At 39.2% G+C, this 23,520-nt stretch overlaps 1 protein-coding gene and 1 pseudogene across 1 annotated transcript in view; one reads left to right on the top strand and one right to left on the bottom strand.

Annotated features, from left to right (window-relative positions):
- The window catches only part of KLHL2 (kelch like family member 2), a 178,529-nt gene that overhangs the window by 151,945 nt on the left and 3,064 nt on the right, over positions 1–23,520 (bottom strand). Inside the window, exon 2 of the mRNA XM_069097792.1 lies at positions 827–952. Coding sequence (XP_068953893.1) covers positions 827–952 — 126 coding nt within the window. The remainder of the gene's footprint in view (positions 1–826; positions 953–23,520) is intronic.
- On the top strand, positions 8,593–8,964 carry LOC138170736 (elongin-C pseudogene; annotated as a pseudogene).

Here is a 23,520-nt window from a genome sequence, read left to right as displayed (position 1 = left end):
ATATTTATAATCTCTATAGGCATTGTGAATATGGCATTGCTGATACAGAGGTCTTAACCCTTTTGTGTCATGGATCCCTGTAGTGAGGTCTCTGGACCCTTTCTTAGCATAATGTTTTTGTTGCTGTTGCTGTTCAGTTGTTTCAATCATGTCCAACTCTTCATGACCCCATTTGGGGTTTTCTTGGCAAATAATGGAGGTTTGCCTTTTCCTTCTCCAGTTCATTTTACAGGTAAGGAATTTAGGCAAAATAGGTTTAAGTGACTTGCCCAGAGTCAAACAGCTAGTAGGTATCTGAGGCCAGCTTTGAACTCAGGAAGATGATTCTTCCTTACTCCAGGTCCGGCACTCTATCCACCGCACCATGCTAGCTGTCTTTAATGTTTTTATATGCCTAAAATAAAATACATTGGATTATAAAAGAAAACAATTATATTTATGTAATTATCAAAAGAAGTTCATACACCCTAGCTTAAGAGACAATGCTACTTAAAATAACTGACTTGGGTATATTTATATATATTATCCACTTGATCCTTGTAATAGTTCTCTGAAGTGGTTATTACAGGCTGTTATCAGTCCCATTTTGCAGATGAGAGAATTAAGGATTCTCCTAGCAGGTGGGATACAAACCCATATTTTCCTGAGTCTCAAAATAGCACTATCCCCATCATACCATGGTGCTTATCTCTTTAACTTAACAAGATTCCTCTCCTGAAATCTGTGTATTCCACATTCCCCTTATAACAAGAACGATAATGATGGCAAATAAGTGAAAGGCAAAGATAGACCCAGAGACCCAAACAGAGCTGAATGCATGTGATACCTTCTTAATTCATTCATGATTTTAAAAGCTTTCTTCATGTGCCAAGGGTTCACTGTCACCGGGCAGTGTTTTTCTGTATTATCATCTTTTGTATCTGGAGGTTTCTGGGGATTCTGCTTTGGGCACCTGTAAATAAAGACAGAACAAAAACAAACAAAAGTCATTACTTAAGAGAAGGTAAATCCTGTTTCTCAAGCCTTTAAATACAAAAGGTACTGTCAAAATCCTTCACCCACCCACCCCCAGCCAAGGGGAAAGGAAGCACTAATTACGTTATCTTCACATTTAAGGGAATGTTATAATTTAGAGAGTATGGGCACTCTCTTCCCCAATAATATAAATTAAAATTACACTGCCTCAAAACAGTCAATGATTAAAGGGAAAAGGACCCACATATACAAAAATATTTATAGCAGTTCTTTTTGTGCTGGCAAAGAATTGGAAATTGAGAGGATGTCCATCAGTTGGGGAATGGCTGAACAAGAAGACTTCAGAAAAACCTGGAAAGACTTACATGAACGGATGCTGAGTGAAGTAAGAAGAACCAGGGGATCATTGTAAACAGTAACAACAACACTGTGTGATGACTTTGTTAGACTTAACTCTTCTGAGCAATACAAGGATCTAAGACAATTCCAAGACTCATGATGGAAAATGCTATCCACATGCAGAGAAAGAACTATAGAGTCTGAATGCAGATAGAAGCATTCTATTTTCTCTTTCACGTCTTTTTCTTTTTGTTCTGATTCTTCTTTTACAACATGAATAATGTGGAAATACATTTAATATGACTGTACATGTATAGCCTTTATCAACTTGCATGCTATCTTGAGGAGGGGAGAGGGCATATAAATCTTATAAATCAAAATCTTATAAAAGTCAATGTTGAAAACTAAAAATTAATTTTTAAAACTGCCAACAATTTATACATATACAATTTGGTTTAGTATAAAAGGTTTTGTGACAGATCAATTCCTTTTAAGACAAATTTTAAAGTGGCTGCAGTGTGTTTTAAGGTTTGTAAAACATTTCCCATACATAATTTCATTTGAGCTTCATAATAACCCTACAAAGTTACTACAGTTATCAGTATATCCATTTTATTTTATTTTAAAAAAATTTTTTGAGACTGGAACTCTCCTCAACTAGGCTGGAGGCATAGCAAGTCACTCACAGAAATCACCACTTCACTAACTGGCATAGGAACTTTTGACCTAGCATGAGAACTCTAACATATTCAGTTTCTAACAGGGGCAAAATGGCCCCACTTTAGGCAGCCTGGTGATCCCCTTCTCCCAGGAGGCTCACCATACTGGTGCCACATTAGGTGTGGATACCTGATTAGCTATAGACCACTGCAGCTCAGAATTCCTAAACTCAAGCAATCCACCAGTCCCAATCTCTCTAACTGCTAGGATTACAGGAATGTGTCACCAAGCCTGGCTTTATTACACTTATTTCACAGATGAGGAGACTTTTAAGCTAGAGAGGATGATTCACCAACTTCCTTCTGCTATCCTCTGATGGCATTTCCAACTAAGCCAAGAACGGAATCAAGTTCTGAACAAATTTTACAAACCAGAAATCTGATCTAGATTTTGCTATGCCCCTCTGGGGCCCCCTCATCTAACATTTTTAGAAGCAAATCTACATTTCCTCCCCCCCAATATTTCACTTCAGTGGATCTTGAATTTCATATTTAAAATGATACAGAACATTTCACATTATTCAAAACACATCCATGTGCACGCACACACAATCTTCCTAGCAGTCTTAAAAAGAAAAAAAAAGGAAAAGGGCAGTAAAAAATTAAGGTGACAAATTAAACCTAAAAAATAAAGAGAAATGGGGGTGGCTAGATGAGTTCAAATCCGGCCTCAGACACTTAATACTTACTAGACATATGGCCTTGGGCAAGTCACTTAACCCCAATTGCCCTGCCTTCCCCCCCTCCAAAAAGAAAAAAAAGACAAACTAATGAAAATGCACTAAATAAGCACTTACCATGTGCCAATCACTCTGCTTAACACTAGGGATACAAATGTAAGCAAACAATACAATGACTGCCCTCAGAGGTTTACATTCTAACAAGGGATGAAATTCTGTTTAGATCTATATTTCCTCCCTCACTTATTCCTCTCCACATTCCAATTTGGCAGGGAAAATACATCCTTTAAATGTTCTCACATCAGTTACCCCCAACCCTTCTTGACCTTTCTTCTCCCTAATGATTACCCTACCCCTAAACAACAGCAGTTTCAGCACAGAAATTCAGCCAAAGTTTGTCAGAGAGTGGGAAGTGGAGAGTCCCTCCACAATGAAGTGGGCAACATCCAGAAGGTACCCTACAGAAGAGGTTTAGGAGTCCCTTAGGGACCACTGATTTGCCAATAGTTTTCCTGATATTTTTCCCTTTTGGCATGAGGGCTGCTACACCCTCTGCAATTAAAGGAAGCTAAGAAAGGAGATGAACTTGACCTTAGGAGAGAGACAAAGGCAAAAGAACTGGGATGAAGCCACAGTCTGAGAAGTGAAGTCTAACACAGAGATTTGCTTCCATGTTCCTTATCTTCTCCTCCCCCACCCCTCACCCCCAATTTTTCTGATTTCATCCTTTGTAGGGCCAGGAAAACAGATGAAGAAAGAAATCCTCCAGAAAGCATTCAACTCAAAGAAGTTAGAAAAAAAATTAATGCATGACAGAGGGAGGCCTTTCCCAGCATAGTATCCTTGCTGAGAGTTCTACTTGTAGGGCTAATGTCCTCTATATAAATGTCTAGTTATTATGGAATTTAAGTTGGGGGTTTATCATTCATATGCAAAAATAATTAATAAAAAATGGTACCCTGTACTAGAACTATTAGAAATTAAAATAGGCAGAGATCAAACCCAAGATAGTTAACAGTCACATAAAACTTATAGACAGCAATGGACCCTGAAAGTGATCTCATCCTGAGGGTGCCTGCATGCCTTCTCATCCTGTAGAATTCTTATCTATCTCCTATAAATCTTTTATAAAGCATCTACCCAATGTGCTGCTCACCATGCCAAAGGTTCTCTTCTGATAGGCTAAACCTGCTAAGCTATACAGTGAGGGTCCAAGGACATTTTTTCTTCCAATTAGTTCTTTTTGGAGGTAATGTTAATAATCATTTACATTTATATGGTGCTTGGAATTTTGCAAAGCATATTCTATACCTCCTTTGATCAATATAACAAGCAGAAGAGTTAGACAATGTGAATATTATTAACCTCATTCCACAAAGGAAGAAATTGAGGTTCCTAAACATCACATGATTTGCCCTAGGTCACAAAGCTACTTAAGGGGCAGAGCCACAATCCAGATCTAGAATTCAGTGTTCTTTCCACTTCATAGCTCAGCTATATCTTATTTGAAAATGCTACTTTTTTCAGGATATGTAGAATCATTTCTGACTGTCTGTATGCCATATCACCCAATCATCAAGAGAGAACAGAAACAAACAGAAGAGACATGAGGTTCCAGGATAAGGGTTACAGTGCAATAATGTTTTACAAACAGAAACCTAAAACCTTCTCTCCAATTACTGTCCACTAGAAGTGAACTGATAAATAACAAGCCAAAGCTAGAAGCAAGTTTTCTAAATCTGCAGTTAAGGATTGTTTTCCTCATTTGATTACGCATTAGCAGAGAGAGAAAAGAAGATAATCCAAAAGGTCCATATCTCCTTTGCATTTATGACCTTATATCAAAGTCAAGACTTAAAACTTATATTATAATTATGTATTTATTTGGGCGCAGAGACAAAATGGTGGAACAGAAGTACAAACTTGGCATGGGCTCCCACTCCAATCACTTCCAATACATATAAAAAAATGACTCTAAACAAATTTTAGAGCTAGAGAACCCACAAAGTGACAGAAAAATAAATCTCCTGCTGAAAGAAGACCAGCAGGCAGACAGGAAGGGTCTATCGCACCAAGCTGGGAGCCCAGCGCAGTCCCCGTGAGTGGCACGGCTGGGGGCCCCCAGCCAGTGGCTGCCTGAGCAGACTTCAGGAGAGTGAATCATCAGTAGCTGTAGAGGTTTCCAGACTTCTCAACCCATAAATGACAAAGACAAAGTAAAAGGTCAGTGCAGAAGTCTGTTGGAACAAGGGGGGAACTGAAGAGTGTGGTCCGGCCCCTTTCCCCGGGGTAAGAAGGAGCCAGACAGTGGCCATGCAGCCACCTTGCGTGGCTGCTTTCAGAGCTCCTAGCCTGCAGATTTTAGGGGGACCAAGTAACTATTCAGAGAGTAATCACTCTTACTTTAACCTGCTTGGATCTGGATTACGGTCTTGGGTGGTGGTCCTGCGATATATAACCAGTGAGCCAGAGCTTGTGGGGGCTGTAGAGACAGCGCCTTCCTAATAGCTCAGACAGCTGTGAAAACCCCAGCGATTTGGCACAAAGCTCCCTCCATTCTGGAAGCAGAGTTTTACCATGGCAAAGAGCTCAAAAGTCAAGTAATTAGCTGGCAATATGAGCAAGCAAAGGAAGCACAAACAGACCATAGAATTCTTTTTTGGGGACAAAAAGTATACAGGCATGGAGCAAGAGGAAGACAGCAAAGTCAGAACTCCTGCAGCAAAAGCCTCCACAGAAAAATAAGAACTGGTTATAGGCCATGGAGGAGCTCAAAGAAGGATTCTGAAAATCAAGAGAAGTAGAGGAAAAATTGGGAAGAGAAATGAGAATGATAAAAGAAAATCATGAAAAACGAGTCAACAGCCTGCTAAAGGAGATCTAAAAATACACTGAAGAAAATAACACCTTAAAAAAAGACTAACTCAAATGGCAAAAGAGGCACATAAAGCCAATGAGAAGAATGCCTTAAAAAGCCAAATTTTCCAGATGGAAAAGGAATTACAAAACTTCCCTGAAGAGAATAACTCCTTCAAAATTAGACTGGAGCAACTGGAAGCTAATGACTTTATGAGAAATCAAGATACTATAAAACTGATCCAAACAAATGAGAAAATAGAAGGCAATGTGAATATCTCATTGGAAAAACCACTGACCTGGAAAATAGATCCAGGAGAGATAATTTTAAAATTATTGAACTACCTCATGAAAGCCATGATCAAAAAAAGAGCCTAGATACCATCTTTCAAGAAATTATCAAACAAAATTGCCCTGATATTCTAGAGCCAGAGGGCAAGATAGAAATTGAAGGAATTCACTGACCACCTCTTAAAAAAGATCCCCAAAAGAAAACTCCTAGGAATATTATAGCCAAATTCCAGAGTTCCCAGGTCAAGGAGAAAATACTGCAAGCAGTCAGGAAGAAACAATTTGAGTATTGTAGAAACAAAATCCGGATAACAGAAGACCTAGCAGCTTCTATATTAAGGGATCAAAGGGCTTGGAATATGATATTCCAGAGGTCAAAGGAGCTAAAAAGGTCAAAGGAGACTAACACCAAGAATCACCTACTCAGAAAAACTTAGTATAATGCTACTGGGAAAAATATGGTCATTCACTGAAATAGAGGATTTTCAAGCATTCTTGATGAAAAAACCAGAGCTGAACAGAAAATACAACTTTCAAATACAAGAAGCAAGAAAAGCATGACAAGGTAAACAGGAAAAAAGAAATCATAAGGAACTCATTAACGTTGAACTGTTTACATTCCTACATGGAAAAATGGTAATTGTAACTCATAAGACTTTTCTCAGTATGAGAATAGTTGAAGGGAATATATATGCATATATACATACATATATGTACATATAGGAGGGTGTATGTGTATATAAATATATATGTGAGTTTGGGCATATGTATGTTCATGTATACATAGACAGAGGGCACAGGATGAGTTGAATATGAAGGGATGATATCTAAAAAATAAAATTAGGAGGTGAGAGAGGAATTTATTGGGAGGAGAAAGGGAGAGATGGATTAGGGTAAATTGTCTCATATAAAAGAGGCTAGAGAAAACTGTTACAATGGAGGGGAAGAGCAGGAAGGTGAAAGGGAATGGGACAACCTGATTCTCACTGAATTTGGCTTAAGGAGGGAATTACATACATACGCAATTGGGTATCTTACCCTACAGGAAAACAGAGGGATAGGGGACAAGAGTGGGAATGATAGAAGGGAGGGCAGATTGGGGGAGAGGGTAGATAGAAGCAAACTTTCGAAAAGGGTCAGGGTCAAAATAGAAAATAGAGTAAGTGGGTGGTAGGAAAGGAGGGAGGGAAATATAGTTAGTGTTTCACAATATAACTACTATGGAAATGTTTTGGGTAACTACACATGTACAACCTATATTGAATTGCTTATCTTCCCAGTGGGGGTGGGTGAGGAGGGAAGAAGGGAGAAATCTAGAACTCAAACTTTTAAAATAAATGTTTAAAATTTGATTTTTACATGCAACTGGGAAATAAGATATATAGGTACTGTGGTATAGAAACCCATCCTGCCCTAATAGAAAGTTAAGGGGGTGATGGAGGAGGATATAAGAGAGAACTGAATGGGGGAAGGGGTATTTGTAGGCTTGCTATTTTGGGGTGGAAGGTAGGAGAAAGATGGGGAGAAAAAAATTGTAACTCAAAATCTTGTGGAAATGAATGTTGAAAACTAAAAATTAATTAATTAAAAAAAATTTTAAAAATAAATAAAAGCAAATTTTTTAATTTAAAAAGAAAGTAAATAAATAAAAGCAATTAAAAAAATTAAAATATGATAAAAATAAATTATGTATTTATTTATTTGTTTTATCCTTACTACTGGGTTGTAAACTAAGGGCAAGAAATTGTTTCATCTTTCTGTCTTTAGTACTTAGCAAAGACCACTATCCACTTAAGAATTCTTTCCTGAATATGAATAAAATGCTCTAGATCACTATTGATTAGAGAAATGCAAATGAAAACAACTCTGAGGTACCACACTCACCAGCCAGATTGGTTAAAATGACAAAACAGGACACTAATGCACCACTGGTGCAGTTGTGAATTGATCAAACCATTCTGGAAAGCAATCTGGAACTATGCCCAAAGGGCTATAAATAAGTTTGACCCTTTGACCCAGCAATACCACTTCTAGGGTTATATCCCAAAGAGATCAGAGAAGAAGGACCTGTATGTATAAAAATATTTATAGCCACTCTTTCTGTGGTAGAAAAGAATTGGAAATTAAGGGGATGCCCATCAATTGGGGGATGGCTAAACGAGTTGTGATATGAATCTAACGGAAAACTACTTGTGCTATAAGAAATGAGAAGCAGATCGACTTCATACCTGGAAAGACTTATACTAACTGATACTGAGTGAGAATAGCAGAACCAGGAGAAATCTGTACACAATTACAGACACAACATATGTGTGATGACCAACTATGATAAAATGGACTCTTCTCAGCAATGCAGGGTTATAAGTCAACTCCAAAAGGCTCATGATGGAGAGAGATGTCTATATTCAGAGAAAGAACTAGAAAGAACAGAGTTTGAATGCAGATTGAAGCAAACTATCTGCTCTCTTTCTTTTTCTTATTTGGTTTTGTTTCCTCTTTCCCATTGTTAATTCCATCGGATACAATTCTTCTTTGTAACCTGACTAATGTCTAATGTGAAAGTATCTGCAGGGTTTCTTTGGTTGCCTGAGAAGAGACATAGTGGGCGGCTGGGGAGGGGGCGGGGGAAGGCCCTGGGAGTGAGTGGAGACTGAGCTGCGGCTGCTGCAGAGCTGACAAGAAGGTGTTTTGTTAAAATTCCTGTAGAAACAAAATAATTTTATAAGGAGATAATGGATGGAGAAGAGAAAACATGGTGGGTGTGAGGGCCCAGATGCTATGTATGTGAAATTGATATCTTGCGATAGTCATGAATTTATTGTAAAAAGGGAGCATGCTTTAACATCAGGAACAATAAAAGCCATGTTAAGTGACCCAGCTCAGTTTGCTGAAAATGAAACCAATGAGGTTAATTTTGGAGAAATTCCATCATATGTGCTATCAAAAGTATGCATGTATTTTACCTACAAGGTTCACTACACTAACAGCTTTACAGAGATTCCTGAATTCCCGATTGCACCTGAAATTGCACAGGAATTGCTGATGGCTGTGAACTTCCTAGATTGTTAAATAAAATAAATTATAATAAACTGTTAAAAAAAAAAGTATCTGCAGATCTATACTTGATTGCATGCCTCCATGGGGAAGGAAGGGGAGGGAGGAGGAGAAAATTTGAAACTAAAGGGATTGTGGAACAGAATCTTGTAAACTAAATGTAAACAAACAAATTAATAAAAAAAAATAAGCAAAATAAAACAAAAAAAAAACTGAGGAGCAGACAGATTTCATAATAACCTGGAGAGATTTATATAAACATGCTGAGTGAGAAGAGCAGAACCAGGAGAAATCTGTACGCAGTCACAGACACAATGTATGTATGACGACTAACTCTGATAGATCGGGCTCCTCTCAGCAATGTAAGATTATATGACAACTCCAAAAGACTCATGATCAAAAGAGATATCCACATCCAGAGAAAGAACTGCGGCAGCTGAATACAGATTGAAACAAACTTTTCTCTGTTTCTTTTTCTTGTTTTGTTTCCTTTTTCCCACGGATCATTCCATAGGTTATAATCCTTCTTTACAACCTGACTAATGATTAATGTGAAGATATCTGTAGATCCTATATTTGAGTGCATGCTGCCATGATGGGGGCAGGGGAGAAAATTTGAAACTCAAGGGACAGTGGAACTGAATGTTGTAAACTAAAAGTAAATTAACAAATTATTAAAAACAAAGAAAAGAAAAAGAATTCTTTCCTGAATTGAATTAAATATACCCAAAGACCTTGGACAAGTCTGTTCATGATCCTAGGCCTTAGTTTCCTCATCTATAAAATATGGAGTTAGGGGCGGCCAGGTGGCTCAGTGAGTAAGAGCACTGGCTCCAGTGTCAGGATGACCTGGGGATCGAATCTGGGCTCTGACACTTAGCACCACACCCAGAAATAACTGGCTGTGTAACCTTGAGCAAGTTACTTAACCCCGATTGCTCATAAAAAAAAATAATAAAAAAAAATATGGAGTTTAGATTAGATTACATCTGTAGTAATTTCCAGATGTAAATCCACATGTATATCAAGAGCTTGGAGGCATAAGCCATGGGTTACATTTATAATTTGTATTTATTTATCTGTGCAGCTGCTGTGTCCTTGTTCCTTTATCCCTCCTCCCCTATCCCTAGCTCCTGGCAAGTGTAAGCTCTCTGAAGGCAGCTAGCAACTATCTGAGGTCATATTTGAACCCAGGTCCCCCTGACTCTAGGACTGGTGCTCTATTCACTAGCACCATACCAGGCACTCAAGAATCTTAAAGAAACTTAAAAGAAGGAATCCTGGCATAGAAATGATGGGTTTTCTGGTATAATCTTTGCTATTATCCACATGAAAAAATGTGGCTGCAACGCCTGACATATGGCCCTCACCTCACAGTATATATAGTCTGTTCTGTGGCCAGGAGCTGATCGCATCCTCTATAAGGAATAGCACCTTTCATGACTCTTTCCCATCAAGAAATGTGAGGCTCCCTTGTTCAAAATGAGTCACTTCATTGATAATTCCAGGTACTGGTCAAGTTCATCCCCTACAGCTTCTGCTTATCTCTGGAACCATCCATATTTACTCTCACTAATAAGACACTTTGCAGATCTTACCCCTCAAAACAATCCTGGTAGGTAGGAGGTAGAAGTATTGTCCCCATTTTCCAGCTGAGGGGAAAGGGAAAGAAAGAAACAGATAAAGAGGGGGAAAAAAGACAGAGACACAAAGAGAGAGTCAAAGAGAAAGGGAAAAGAGAGAGACAGATATAGAAACAGGCAGAAAGAGAAAGACAGACACAAAGAGAGAGAAAGATCGGGGAGAGATAGAAACATTAAGACAGACATTAGGAGACAAAGAGATGGGAGGGAAAGAAAAGAAAGAGACAGAGAGAGGAGAGAGAGAGACAGGAGGAGAAGGAGGGAGAAAGAGGCAGTGTGGCATAATGAATAGTTTACCTCAGAAACAGAAAGACCTGAGTTTACATTCCACCCCTGACACATAATAGCTGTGTGGGCAAGTCACAATCTCTGAGAGCTCTAGGCATCTCTCTTAAGACTGTTAGCTGTACAGAAGGTGCCAACTTGCATTGGTAGGAGGAGTCTCCTAAACCAGTGAAAGCATATGTTTAATCCCTATCCAAATGAAGAAAGTGAGGTTTAGACAGATCAAATGACTTGTGCATCTAGCAAATAGTTAAACCAAATCTTGAATCAGGGTCTCAGGAGTCCAAGTCCAGTTCTCTCCCCACCTTTTTCTGTGCCTTGACATACTGCTGTAATGCCAAGCACAAGCAACTTCCAGGTTTGAATTACGAGCACAGCAAATGCCATTTATTCAGTGACAAATTAAGGCAAAACATTCACAGAAAATCAAAATACAGACTCCACCATGTATAACTCAATAATTTAGTAAGTCCTCAATTCAGTCACAAAGTACTAAGGTCCAAGTACTCTGCCCCTGGGCAGTACATTCATTTAGTCAATCACAAAATCTTCTCTCTATTCAACTGAAGATTAGTTTCCAACCATAAACAAAGTACATTCATTTGGTCAGTCACAAAGCACAAAAATCAAAGTATTCCACCCCTGGATCACAACTGAATTACAATTATCATCAGTTACCACCAAGAACCTTCTCAAAGGGGAAGTGGAGAGCACAAAGGCCATCTACCCCTAAGCCATATCATCACAGCATTCAATACCCAAGGAAAGGGGTTTTCTTCATCCTGACCAGAGGCAAGTTCTCGGCAATATCTGTTCCAGGGAAGAAAAAGCTTAACAAAGTCACAATATACATTGCCAGCATCCTCATCAATTCACTCTCTGCCTGCAGAACAGCCTCAGGACCCCTGAAAACACCAGCAAGACCCTCCTCCAGGATTTCTGAAAATCTTCCTTCAGGGCTTCTGAACCAACAGCAAGGTTTCAGGACCTCTGCTAACAGCAGACTAATCTAGCAAAGTAACATCAAAACAGAAAGAAGAAAGTACCAGCACCACAGTTCATGCCTCCTCAATTCTCTGCAGCTTCAGGTGGCAGTTCTCAAAAGTCCTGGGCGGCTTCAACTGGCCCTCAGCAGTCCGCATGGCTTTGGCTGGTAGTTCTCTCTCTCTCAGCAACTCTGGCCCCCAGCAATTATCTCTCTCTCTCTCTCTGCCTCCACAATGCTGCTCCCAAAAGTTCTTCTGGCCTCTCTCTGCTTGGGCTTCTATATTCACAGCACCAGCTCCTCCCAGTTCAGCCCCCTCTCTTCATGTCAACAAGTCCATCCTACAAATAGAATTCACAAGCTCCAGGTTTTAACACTTAACCTGAAAACCAAGCCAATACAAGGGGATCTTTAAATTCCATTACCATTACAACTGCTTATTGCTTTTAGTTCTTTCACACATACCTAATGTATTTCAAAACATCCAACCTACATTCACCAGTCTTCAACCAGATCTATAAGAGACCTGGGGTGTGTTTTGTGCCAATAGTTCTGGTATTTATTATTTTACATGGAAGTAAAGTTTTAAAAGAGATATTATCGGGGCAGAGTAAAGATGGCAGAGTAGAAACAGGACTTCCACAAGGCTCTGGCTCTCATCTCCTCCAATTCATGTAAAAGGTGACTGTGAACAAACTTTGGAGCTACAGAACACACAAAATGACACAGAGAAGCTAACCTCTTGTACTGTAACACCAAGGAAAGGCAACTTCCCAAGGTTCAAAATACCAGCATAGGTGCTCTCCATTCTAATTCAGTGACAAACCAAGAACAGAGAAGGTCAAAACATGACATCATTCAAAATACAGCATTTACTAAGAGTGATTAAATAATCTCCAAGTACTACCCCACCCCCCAGGACCTTCCAAATCATTCAATCAATTACAAATTCCCGGTTCTAAATACCTCTCCACCCCTAGGCTGTACCTTCATTTAGTCCATCACAAAGCCCCTATTCTCAAATGGAGATTAGTTTCCAAACATAAGTAAACTACATTCATTTGTTCAACCACAGAACACAAAAAGGTCAAAAGTTCCCCACCCCGGGATCACAATTGAATCTACCCCAGAGTTACATCAAGTTTAAGCTGAGCACTTAATACCCAAATGGAGGTCTTTTCTTCATCTTGACACTAGGCAAGTTCTCAGCAATCTTAGTTCCTGGGGAGACAAGGCTTAGCAAGGCCATAAGATACATTGCCAGTCCCTTCATGAATTCATCCTCTGTCTGTAGAACAGTCCTAGAACCCCTGAACACATTAGCAAAGCCCTCTCCCAGGATTTCTGTAAACATACAACAAGAAAATCCTTCTTCAGGGCTTCTGAACCAACAGAAAGGTTCCCAGACCCCTGCAACAACAGCACTGTCCTTCACCAGTGGACAGTATTCACTCTCTGTCTGCAGGACAGTCTCAGGGCTTCTTAGCGAACAGCCAGGTTCCAGGACTTCTTCAACAAAAGGACTGTCTTTCACCAGTGGACAAATCTGGCAAAACAACATCAAAACAGACAGACAAAGTACCAGCAAAACAGCCATGTCTCCTCAGTCCTTGGCAGCTCAGGGGGCAGATCTCAAAAGTCCAGGGCAATTCAAAGCGGCCACCAGCAATTCTCTTAGTCTCTCTCTTTCTCCACGAGGTGCTGCTTCCAAGAAGGAAGGTCTTCTGCCTCTCTCTTGTGTCTCTCCAAATCTACCTCACCAGCTCCTCCCAGTTCAGGACTTTCTTTTCACATCAACAAGTCCATCCCACAGGTGGGATTAACAAGCTCTGGGTTTTAACACAATCAATTTGAAAACCAAGCCAATACAGGGGAATCTTTAATTGCCATTACTATCACACCTCTGACTAAGGACAGCCTGGCAGCCCGGCAGCAAGCTGGGAGCCGACCCCGGCCTCATGCAAGCCAGAGGTTTTAGCCCCAGGGTCGGATGGTCTGACCATCTGCCGGCTGGAGGGACTTCAGATCACCAGCAGCTGTGGCAGTTTCCAGAATGATCAACACACAGATGCTAAAGACTCAGTGACAGGTCAGTACAGAATGGACTTTGGGATCCTGTAGTTGGAAGTGTGGTCACCGTGGCAGCTTCAGCTCCTGGTCTGCAGTTTGTAGGGGGACCAAGCAACCAGTCTGACGGGTAACTGCTCTTTCTTTAACCTGCTTGGATCTGGACTGCAGTCTAGGTGGAGGTCCTGGGATGTGTGACCAGCTTACCAGAGTGTGTGAAGGCTTTGGAGAGGGTACCCAACTAATACCTTCGACAGCTGAGAAAACTCCAGCTTTTGGGACGAAGCTCCCCTGTCTGGTGGCAGAGTACTACTGTGGCAAAAAGCCCAGGGGTCAAGTGATTGAGTGGCAACATAAGGAGGCAAAGAAAGCAAAATAAACATAACAGCCCAACTTTACACTCCTTTGGTGACAAAAAGGATCAAAGCATGGAACAGGAAGAATACAGTGAAGTTAGAACTTCTGCACCAAAAGTTTCAAAGAAAAATACGAGCTGGTTACAGGCCATAGAGGACCTTAAGAAACAAATAAGAGAAGTGGAGGAAAAACTGGGAAGAGAAATGAGAACAATGCAAGAAAATTATGAAATGAGAGTCAACAACCTGACAAGAAAATAATACCTTAAAAAAACAGACTAACTCAAATGGCAAAAGAGGCTCAAAAAGCCAATGAGGAGAAGAATGCCTGAAAAAGCCGAATTTTCCAGATGGAAAAAGAATCTCAAAAGCTCACTGAAGAGAATCATTCCTTCAGAATTAGATTGGAGCAAATGGAAGCAATATTATGATATTCTGGAGGTCGAAGAAACTGGGATTAAAACCAAGAATCACCTACCCAGCAAAACTGAGTATCATGTGTCAGGGGAAAATATGGTCATTCGGTGGAAGAGAGGACTTTCAAGCATTCTTGATGAAAAAACCAGAGTTGAATAGAAAATCTGACATTCAGATACAAGAAGCAAGAGAAGCATGAGAAGGTAAAAACAGGGAAAAAGAAATCACAAGGAACTTATCAAAAGTTTAACTATTTACATCCCTACATGGAAAAACAACAATTGTAACTGATGAAACTTTCCTCAGTATGAGAATAGTTGAAGAGAATAGAAATGTGTATGTGTGTATATATATATATGTGTGTGTGTGTGTGTGTATATGTATATATATATGTATGTGTGTATACATATGTCTATACAGGAGGGTATATGAGCATATGAATACATATGTGAATGTGTGTATATATGTATACAGGTATACATAGATAAGAGGGCACAAGACCAATTTAATAGGAAGGGATGATACTTAAAAGGTGATATTAAGAGGTGAGAGAGGAATATAATGAGAGGAGAGAAGGAGAGACAGAATGGGGTAAATTATCTCATATAGAAGAGGCAAGGGAAAATGGTTACAATGGAGGAGAAGAATAGGAAGGCAAAAGGGAATGGTTCAACTTTATTCTCATTGAATTTGGCTCAGGGAGGGAATGACATACACACTAAATACGGTATCTCACCCTACAGGAGAGTGGGGGGGGGGAATGATGGAAGGGAGGGCAGGCTGGGGGGGGAGGGAAGTTGGAAGCACCCATTTTTGAAAGGGACAGGATCAAAGTAGAGAACAGAACAAGTGGGAGGTGAGATAGGAGGGAGAGAAATATAGTCAGTCTTTTGCAATATATCCACTAGGGAAATGTTTTGCATAGCTACACGTGTACAACCTATACTGAATTGCTTATCTTCCCAGTAAGGATGGGTGACAAGGGAGGAAGGGAATGAATCTGGAATTCAAAGTTTTAAAATCAAATATTTAAATATATATATGTATATATATATACTATTATAAATATTATTTTATATGTAACTGGAAAATAAGATATACAGGCACTGGGGCATAGAGATCCACCGTGCCCTACTGGAAAGTCAGAGGGGGTATGAGAGAAGATATGGGAGAGAGCATTGGAGGAGGAGATATTTAGGGGTCGTGGATAGGGAAAAACAGGGAGAAAATTTGTAACTCAATATCTTGCAGAAATGAATGATGTAAACTAGAAGTTAATAAAGCATTTGATTACAAAAATAAATAAATGCTATTGTAGTACCAAATACTGTGTGAGCAGTGAGAACAATCCCTCAGTTACTCAAAACATTGATAAAGTACACAGAAAAATAAAAGAGGTGTTATCATTATATATCTGTTATATTCTCACTACTAGACAGTAAACTATGTAAGTACAAGGACACCTCCTCTCCAGATTCAGATCACTGAAAGGAAAAATTATGTCAGATTTAATACCAACCAAACAGCATAAATACTATAGACTGCAAAAGGAAAGGAATCTCTATACTATATAATTGGGAAGAGGGGTATACCCAACAATGGGAATGGTAAGTTTTGTTTTCAGACCCAAGAGTTAATCTTAGAACACTAGATTCAATGCTGGCTGACTAACTCCAGTTCGTGATTCTTTATGGTAAGTGTTCCTGTTTAATGTTTGGTCAGTAGATCATGCTTGTCAGAGTATGAGGATATCTGAAGTTCTGGTAAGAACAAATATCATAGTCCTAGAAAAAGCAGAGATTCTCCTCACTTCAAAGACCCTCATGTTCCTTTTAGAATAGGGTAACAGGGTGATCTCACTATTGGCTAGTGAGCCTTGGAACATCACATATGGGCCAAAACCAAAACATAACAAAATTCCATCCCTAACAAATTCTACCAGTCAAAGTTGTTTTAAATGAAAAAGCATTGCTGGAAATTATACTGCTAGACTCCAGAAGCTAGAACAAAGCAGCGGGGATGCCCAAGCTCTCTGCACTGACTTGGCAAATGAAAAGACATGATTTGAACCCAGGAGAGGGGAGTGGGAGGTACTAATGTATCATCCCTCTCTGCCTGCTAGAACTGTGTGGTGTTGATTTGTTCTGGCAGATGGCATTAAAGTTTAGGTAGCAAGAGGAGATTAAGATGTTTGAGGTGGAAAGGTTGATGGGAGTGACTGGAGGACTGCAGTATGACTGAACAGTACAGCTGTACAAATCTCAGCAGTTAACTCTGCTTCCCTCTCTTCCTCCTACCTACTGTACACACAACTGACCACTCTTTTTCTCAGAACTGGACAATTACAATGGGACTTAAGGATGACATTCCCTTTACAGAATAATCCTTTGTAGAGAGTTCATGATAATAATAATAATATTCACATGGAACGTTAAAGTTTGCGAAAAAGATTCATATACATTATAGTATGTGACAGCATGGTGTAGTGGGCTCAAAGTTAGGAAAACCTATCTGGGTTTCAATCCCACTTCAATCACTGGGCAAATCAATTATCTTCTCCGTTTTCTCATCTGTAAAAATCAGGGATTTGGACTCAATGACCTCTAAAATAAAACCCTCCACTTCTAAGTCTGTGATCCTACGATCTCATTTGATCCTCTCTGAGATAAACAGTACTGCTATGCCCATTTTGCAGATGAGGAAACTGAGGTAGAAGGTAGTTTAATTACAAACCAGGTCAGCAAAGCACTGTTCCTATTTGCCATTAACTAGAATATTTAAAAACAAAACAAACACCTGTATGACCTGTACTAGAATATATATATGTACCATCAAATTCACAATTATTTAGGGGCTGATTATCTAGTTCATAGCTATAGTAACTTATTCATTCCATGGCTTTCCTTTCTATCAGTTCAGTGGCTACTCAAACTTTGTATTAAGCTGAAAAAAAGAAAACCTAATCTCAAGGAGTGTAGGATCTAGTTAGGAAGGCATTGTGAAAGAACAAAAGAATTCAAAAGTTATATTAAATATATATGTACCACAATAGAATTATCTGAGTCAGCATATATTCAAGTGAGGGGTTAAATCCTACATAATACAGAAATGAAGAGAGTGGAGAAGCCACAATGGCTGCCTAATTCCTGAAGGAATTACAGGGTTTGACCTGGCAAAGAAGAGGGAGAAGGGACAAGAAATAACATGAGCAAAGGCAAGAATAAACATGTTGTCATTTTTTGGGAAACAAGGTGACTGGTCCAAAGAAATCCAGGGTTTGTGCTGGGGTTTGCAGCAGGGGCCAAGGGCAGCTGAAGATGGGAGGACCAGCCTTCAGTGTCTACCTTGGATCTGATAATTTCTATCCCTACTACAGGCTCATAAGCAGAAGAGTAGACGGAGGGCAGGATTTTGAGACAACTGATGGGATGTAAAAAGGATTGGAGGGAAAAAAGAAAAGACTGGAGCCAGAAAAGACCATTTTACAGATGAAGAAACAGAGGTCTGAAAAAGGGACAATGAAAGAAAGGGTCCTAGTGAAGGGAAATGAAGATGAGTATATTTTACATGCAATTTTATGTATGCTAACACCATAGGTGTTCTTCCATCCACCACCACCACCACAACCCAACTACTCTGATGCCTCATCCTAGGTTCTCAAAGTCTATTCTAAAAGAGCATGCAATCTGGCAAGTCCTACCAAGCTTAAAAGGGCTAAAAAAAATAATACAGGTGCAGTGAAGGTCTGGGTATCTATCATTGGAGGCCCAACTCAGCTCTGTATGGAGCTGCTTGTTGACAGATGGAATAACTCATAAAGGGATGGAGATCAATATCAGTGAAGGGAGGGCAACCTTGATGAAATCATTGGCATATTGAAGTAATGAAGCAGGAAAGTTTGAGGTGACAGTATCTAAATAGCAGTCCTGTGGGCAGCTATAAATCTAGATTGGAAATTCAGATCAGGAGTAGAAAGAAATCAGTCTACTACAGGGGCTCTTAACCTTGTTTTGGGTCATGGACCTCTTTGGCAGTCTAGTGAAGCCTACAGATCTCTTTTCAGAATACTGTTTTTATAATGCATAAAATAAAACACACAGGATGACAAAGGAAACCAGTTATACAGAAATACAATCATGACAGTTTGGTTTTGTTTTTAAGTTCATGAACTTAAACTCCAGGTAAGAAAACCTTGTCTTAGAAAATAACAGGGCAGCTAGGTGGCTCAGTGAAAAGAACACTAGCCTTGGAGTCAGGAGGACCCAAGTTCAAGTCTGTACTCAGACACTTGATACACTTACTAGCCATGTGACCTTGGGCAAGTCACTTAACCCCAATTGCACTCCAAAAAGCAAAAAAAAAAAAAAAAGAATAGGTGAGTGAATGAGCTCTAGATGAGTAATAGTGGGAAGAGAATGACAGATGGCTGAGGAGAAAACCTGGGGTGAAGACACCCACAAACAGTGGGAGGAAAAAGAAACATCAGGAAACAGAAAAAGAACGATGAGAGAGGGAGGATTGGATGAGGGTGGCATTGTACACAGGAAAGGAAAGTATTTCATAAATGCCAATAATCAGCAACAGAAAAAGGACAGTATATAATGCACATAACAAGGTCAACTGCTCACATTTATTTATGCTGATATCAGCTGCTGTGTATGAGAAAAATGATTAAGATACACTCAAAGAGAAGTAATGTTTAACCCTTGCCAAAGCCCAACAGCTCAAAGTCCACAGAACTGGCTTACAAAAATGAAAAGTACCTGGGATACTGAAAAACAACACCTGGGATGCAATTATCATTCCTTGAATAAGGATCTTGAGGGAGAAAGAAAAATTGAACAAGATCTTCACAAACATCTCTCTGTATTTCTGCAAGCAGGTATAGTTATTAAGCAAATTTCCACTTTACTTTCCCAAAATGTCACCTGATATTCAATTAACTTGAAAAACTTTCTTGGGTGATGAGCTGTCACTTTAAAGGAATAAAACTTGAAAGCTACTTCCTGCAGAATCACATGCCCTTAACACTTATGGGATTGTGCTTTCTTGTCATCCCTTTCCCTCAATCACATCTTCTCTAAATGTTTTCATTAATCTGCTTAATGTGTAGGAGTCCTAGACTATCAGATTAAAGGGACCTTTCACATATTGGAGACTCATTAAAGGAAAACTAAAATAATACTTCATTAGTGCCCAAAGAGAGAACTATAAAAACTGAGAAAATGGGCAATATATTTCCATGTCTGTGGTAGTTCACTTTGCACTAGAGAAAGATGAAGTGGTGATATAGGATGTGTTTACTGTTTATTTTTGGAAATGGCAAAGAGAAGAAGCAAAGCCAATGGAATAAGCAGGATTTTGCCATCGTAATAAGGAGGAGGTGGTAATAAGATAATGTCAAGGGAGAAGAAAGCTGCCTTGCAAAGCAAGCCAAAAGGACATATTTGTTGTCCAAAAGGACAACTGAAGTTGGAAAGTTCTCGTTTACTTGTTATTCATACCCTTCAGTGCAACTGTCACAGAATCATTAGAATCTTGGTTAAGCTTCCTAATATTGAGTCTACTTCATTTACATACCACCTTTGTACATATCATTCTATTGGCTGAAATGCTGGTCAGTCAGGAAGACCTGGGTTCTAACAGAACATACAACGGTAGTATGACTTTGGGCAAAGCATTCAATCTTCTCATATCCCAGGCTATTCTCTACTTTAAGCTGAAAAGCAAGGCCCCCAAATAAACAGATAAATAAATACATAAACAAAATATTTTTTAAAGGCTTTTGCAACTTTCACTGCATGGACATACCAGGATCAAGTCACAGCCCAAACTCATATATATATAATGGCTGCCCAAGCCCCATCACTGTATAATTGCAACATTGCAATTAGACAATTGCAAAAGAAGTCCAAAGTCATACAAATATCCATGAGTGCAAGAACAATGTAAGAGTACCAGCAGAAGTGTAAAGTTCAATCAGAAATAGCTACAGAAGCAAAGAATGAAGAAAAACCTAGGGGCAGGAAAAGTACAGGGCTGTTAAACCAGACCAAGATGGATTCATCCAAGAATTAGTAGAACAAAGATCATTCAACTCAACCACCACTCCAGAGGAAATGAGCTTGAAGAGCACGATAACAGAAGGCGAGGAATACAATTTCCCAGGGGGAAGTGTAGGGTGGGATTAAAAAAGAGGAGTATAGCTCTTCCCCTAGGTTTAAGCCAAAAACAAACCGAATACCATTTCCTCTTCCTTTACAAGAATCCCTAGCTTCCTTCAAAATTCAGTTTAGGAATGTCCTCTGAGAGAAGGCCTTTCCTAATATGCCCAGCTATTAATGCTTTCTCCCCCCCAATAAAACCAGAAGTTATCTTGTATATTTATATATATTTTATATGTTTTCAAGTTATATTCCCATCACCTCAACCAAGGTGCCCCTTGAGAATAAGGCAGTTTCCTTTTTTGTCATTTTGTTACCAGGCCTTAACCCAATGACTGGCACCATAAGCAGGCCCTCAATAAATGGTTACTGAATTGAACTGAAACGAACTTCCACAAAGGCCAGGATCCTGTCCTTATTCTCTCTGGGCTAAATCTGACTTCCCTGAGAAGCCTGTTAACACAGCACAGACACCAACACTTTCTGCCTTGGTGCATCACTTCAGGATGGTTTCAAACTCAGAAGTAAGGGCAGACAAAACAGTAGAATGGCAAGTAGGGAAGCAAAAAGGAAAAATGAAAAGAAGGGGAAAAAAGCCTCGTAGTACACCAGAGAAGCATCGGAAAAGTCAGTTAAACTAGCACATACAGGAAAAGATGGAGACAAAGGGATCTGTAGAAAGAAATTCTTCTACAAAGAATTCCTATCAGATACATGGCATCCTTAATTCATAATATTCAGATACAGGCAAAATATAGCTTTATAATTAATGTTGGAAACGATTAAAGAGTTCTGACAAATTTGGAGTCCCCAATTTTAAGAATGTTTGACCTGTAGCTCAATCATTTATTGTTCAAATAGAATTAGCACCATAAAATCAAGAAAGAGTACTAAATGTCAAAATTGTGATTACCTGGTTTATAAAAGTCAATTCATTTTAATCAGTAATTTAACTGCCTGTATCTTAGTCCTATTGCTTTATTTTTTCATTGTGTTTACTTTTTGGCATTTTCTATGAGCAGCTCCCTCACCCTTAGAAACCACCTCTCTGCCCACCCTTTTCTGCTTTGCAGCATCTCAAATACATTTCTCCTTTCCTTTAGTTCCTCATGCCCCAAGGATAAAAAGGGGCTTCAAAAGAACTGATATGAATATGAAAGATTACTAAAAATTAGTCAGGGATTCCTGTTATGCACAGCCTAAGGGTGCCTGCACTAAGTCCTGCTGCTGCTTGCTAGGTTTCAGGAGTGTTCCAGGATTCAATGAGCAACAGAAGCAAATTACAAAGACACTAAGATCGTGATGGCAGCATCTGAGAGGCGTGCCCCACACACAAAGATGCAACAGAGCTCTCAGTTCCTCAAAAAAGGTGCCTGAAGGAATCCATCACCTACTTTCCTAACTAGGGACCCCATTCTAGGACCTACCCTACTCAAGCTAGAAAAAAAGAGTCTGAAGACACTTTTGAGGAGGTTCCAGAAACCCAATGGTTCTCCTAGGAATACATATCAGAAAAGTATTCAGCCCAAGCCAAAGATCCATATTTTTGCTGGGATACAGCCAAATAACCAAGAGAGATTGGTGCAACATAACTGCCATATACCATGGCTAGCCAAATCCAAACTGAAAAATGATAAGAAGCCATGAATAAGCATTCATGGAAAGACAGACTTCTACAGAATGTGGTTTGCTCTTATAAAAACTCTGGTTCAAAAGGATCTTGTTCCTTCAGAGGTTAAACACAAAAAAGCTAAACTAAATTGCAATCCCTAGGAGTTCTGAAATTTAGTTGTGTTGAATCCCCCCACATACATGGCAAAGTACTTCCTGTTAAATAAAAGCAGTCATGTTTTTTACATGCTATCCCAGCCGCTAATATTTCTGAAGGGCCCATATTTGAATTGTTTTAAACAAAAACTTAAGCACCTAAGGAAACAACATCCTTGTCACTCTACACAGCAAATTTGTTCAGAGTACAAAAGAAACACAAAAATCCTCATTTTCTGCAGTACTAGGTAAAAGTGGCCATCTACCCAAAGTAGACTTCATCCAATGTCAGGAATGCTCAAATATTAAGCTTTGAGGTACTTGGGAAAGCCCCAACATTTTCATATCTATAGACACTGATCCTTTGGTACTATATAATATATATAACATATAGAGAGAGTATTCCTTCTCTGCTTCTCTATATCAATATATATTCATATAGATATATCTTTGTCTACCTACCTTGGGGGAGTGAGAGAGTATCCTCTTTCTCTCTTAGGGAGACAGATAGATATAGATACATTTATATCTACCTATCTATATCTATATATCAGACTTATGTATCTATCAAATATATTCTTTTTCTTTCTCTTAGGGATATTTATATAGATATATGTGTAGATATGGAGAATACATATTCTCTATGTGTGTGATACAGCTATATCTATATCTATGTATATCTTTGTATCCCTAACACTTTAGAGACATCCTTGTATATGCATTAATGATACCTTTCTCCTTTATGAGTTTATATCTGTATCTATATCACACACATATACACACTCTCTCTCACACACACACCAAACACATAAGATATACATGCATCATATCTCTATACCTTAGAAAGGTATCAATAATGCATATACAGGCTGTCCCTAAAGTGTTACAGCTTTAAGCTTTTTGAGCTTAAAATCACACTACG

This window comes from Petaurus breviceps, unplaced genomic scaffold, assembly GCF_028583685.1.
Source record: "Petaurus breviceps papuanus isolate PSGF00001 unplaced genomic scaffold, PetGlider_PUasm1.0 126, whole genome shotgun sequence".
NCBI classification, from domain to species: domain Eukaryota; kingdom Metazoa; phylum Chordata; class Mammalia; order Diprotodontia; family Petauridae; genus Petaurus; species Petaurus breviceps.
This window is presented reverse-complemented; position numbering and strand designations above follow the sequence as displayed.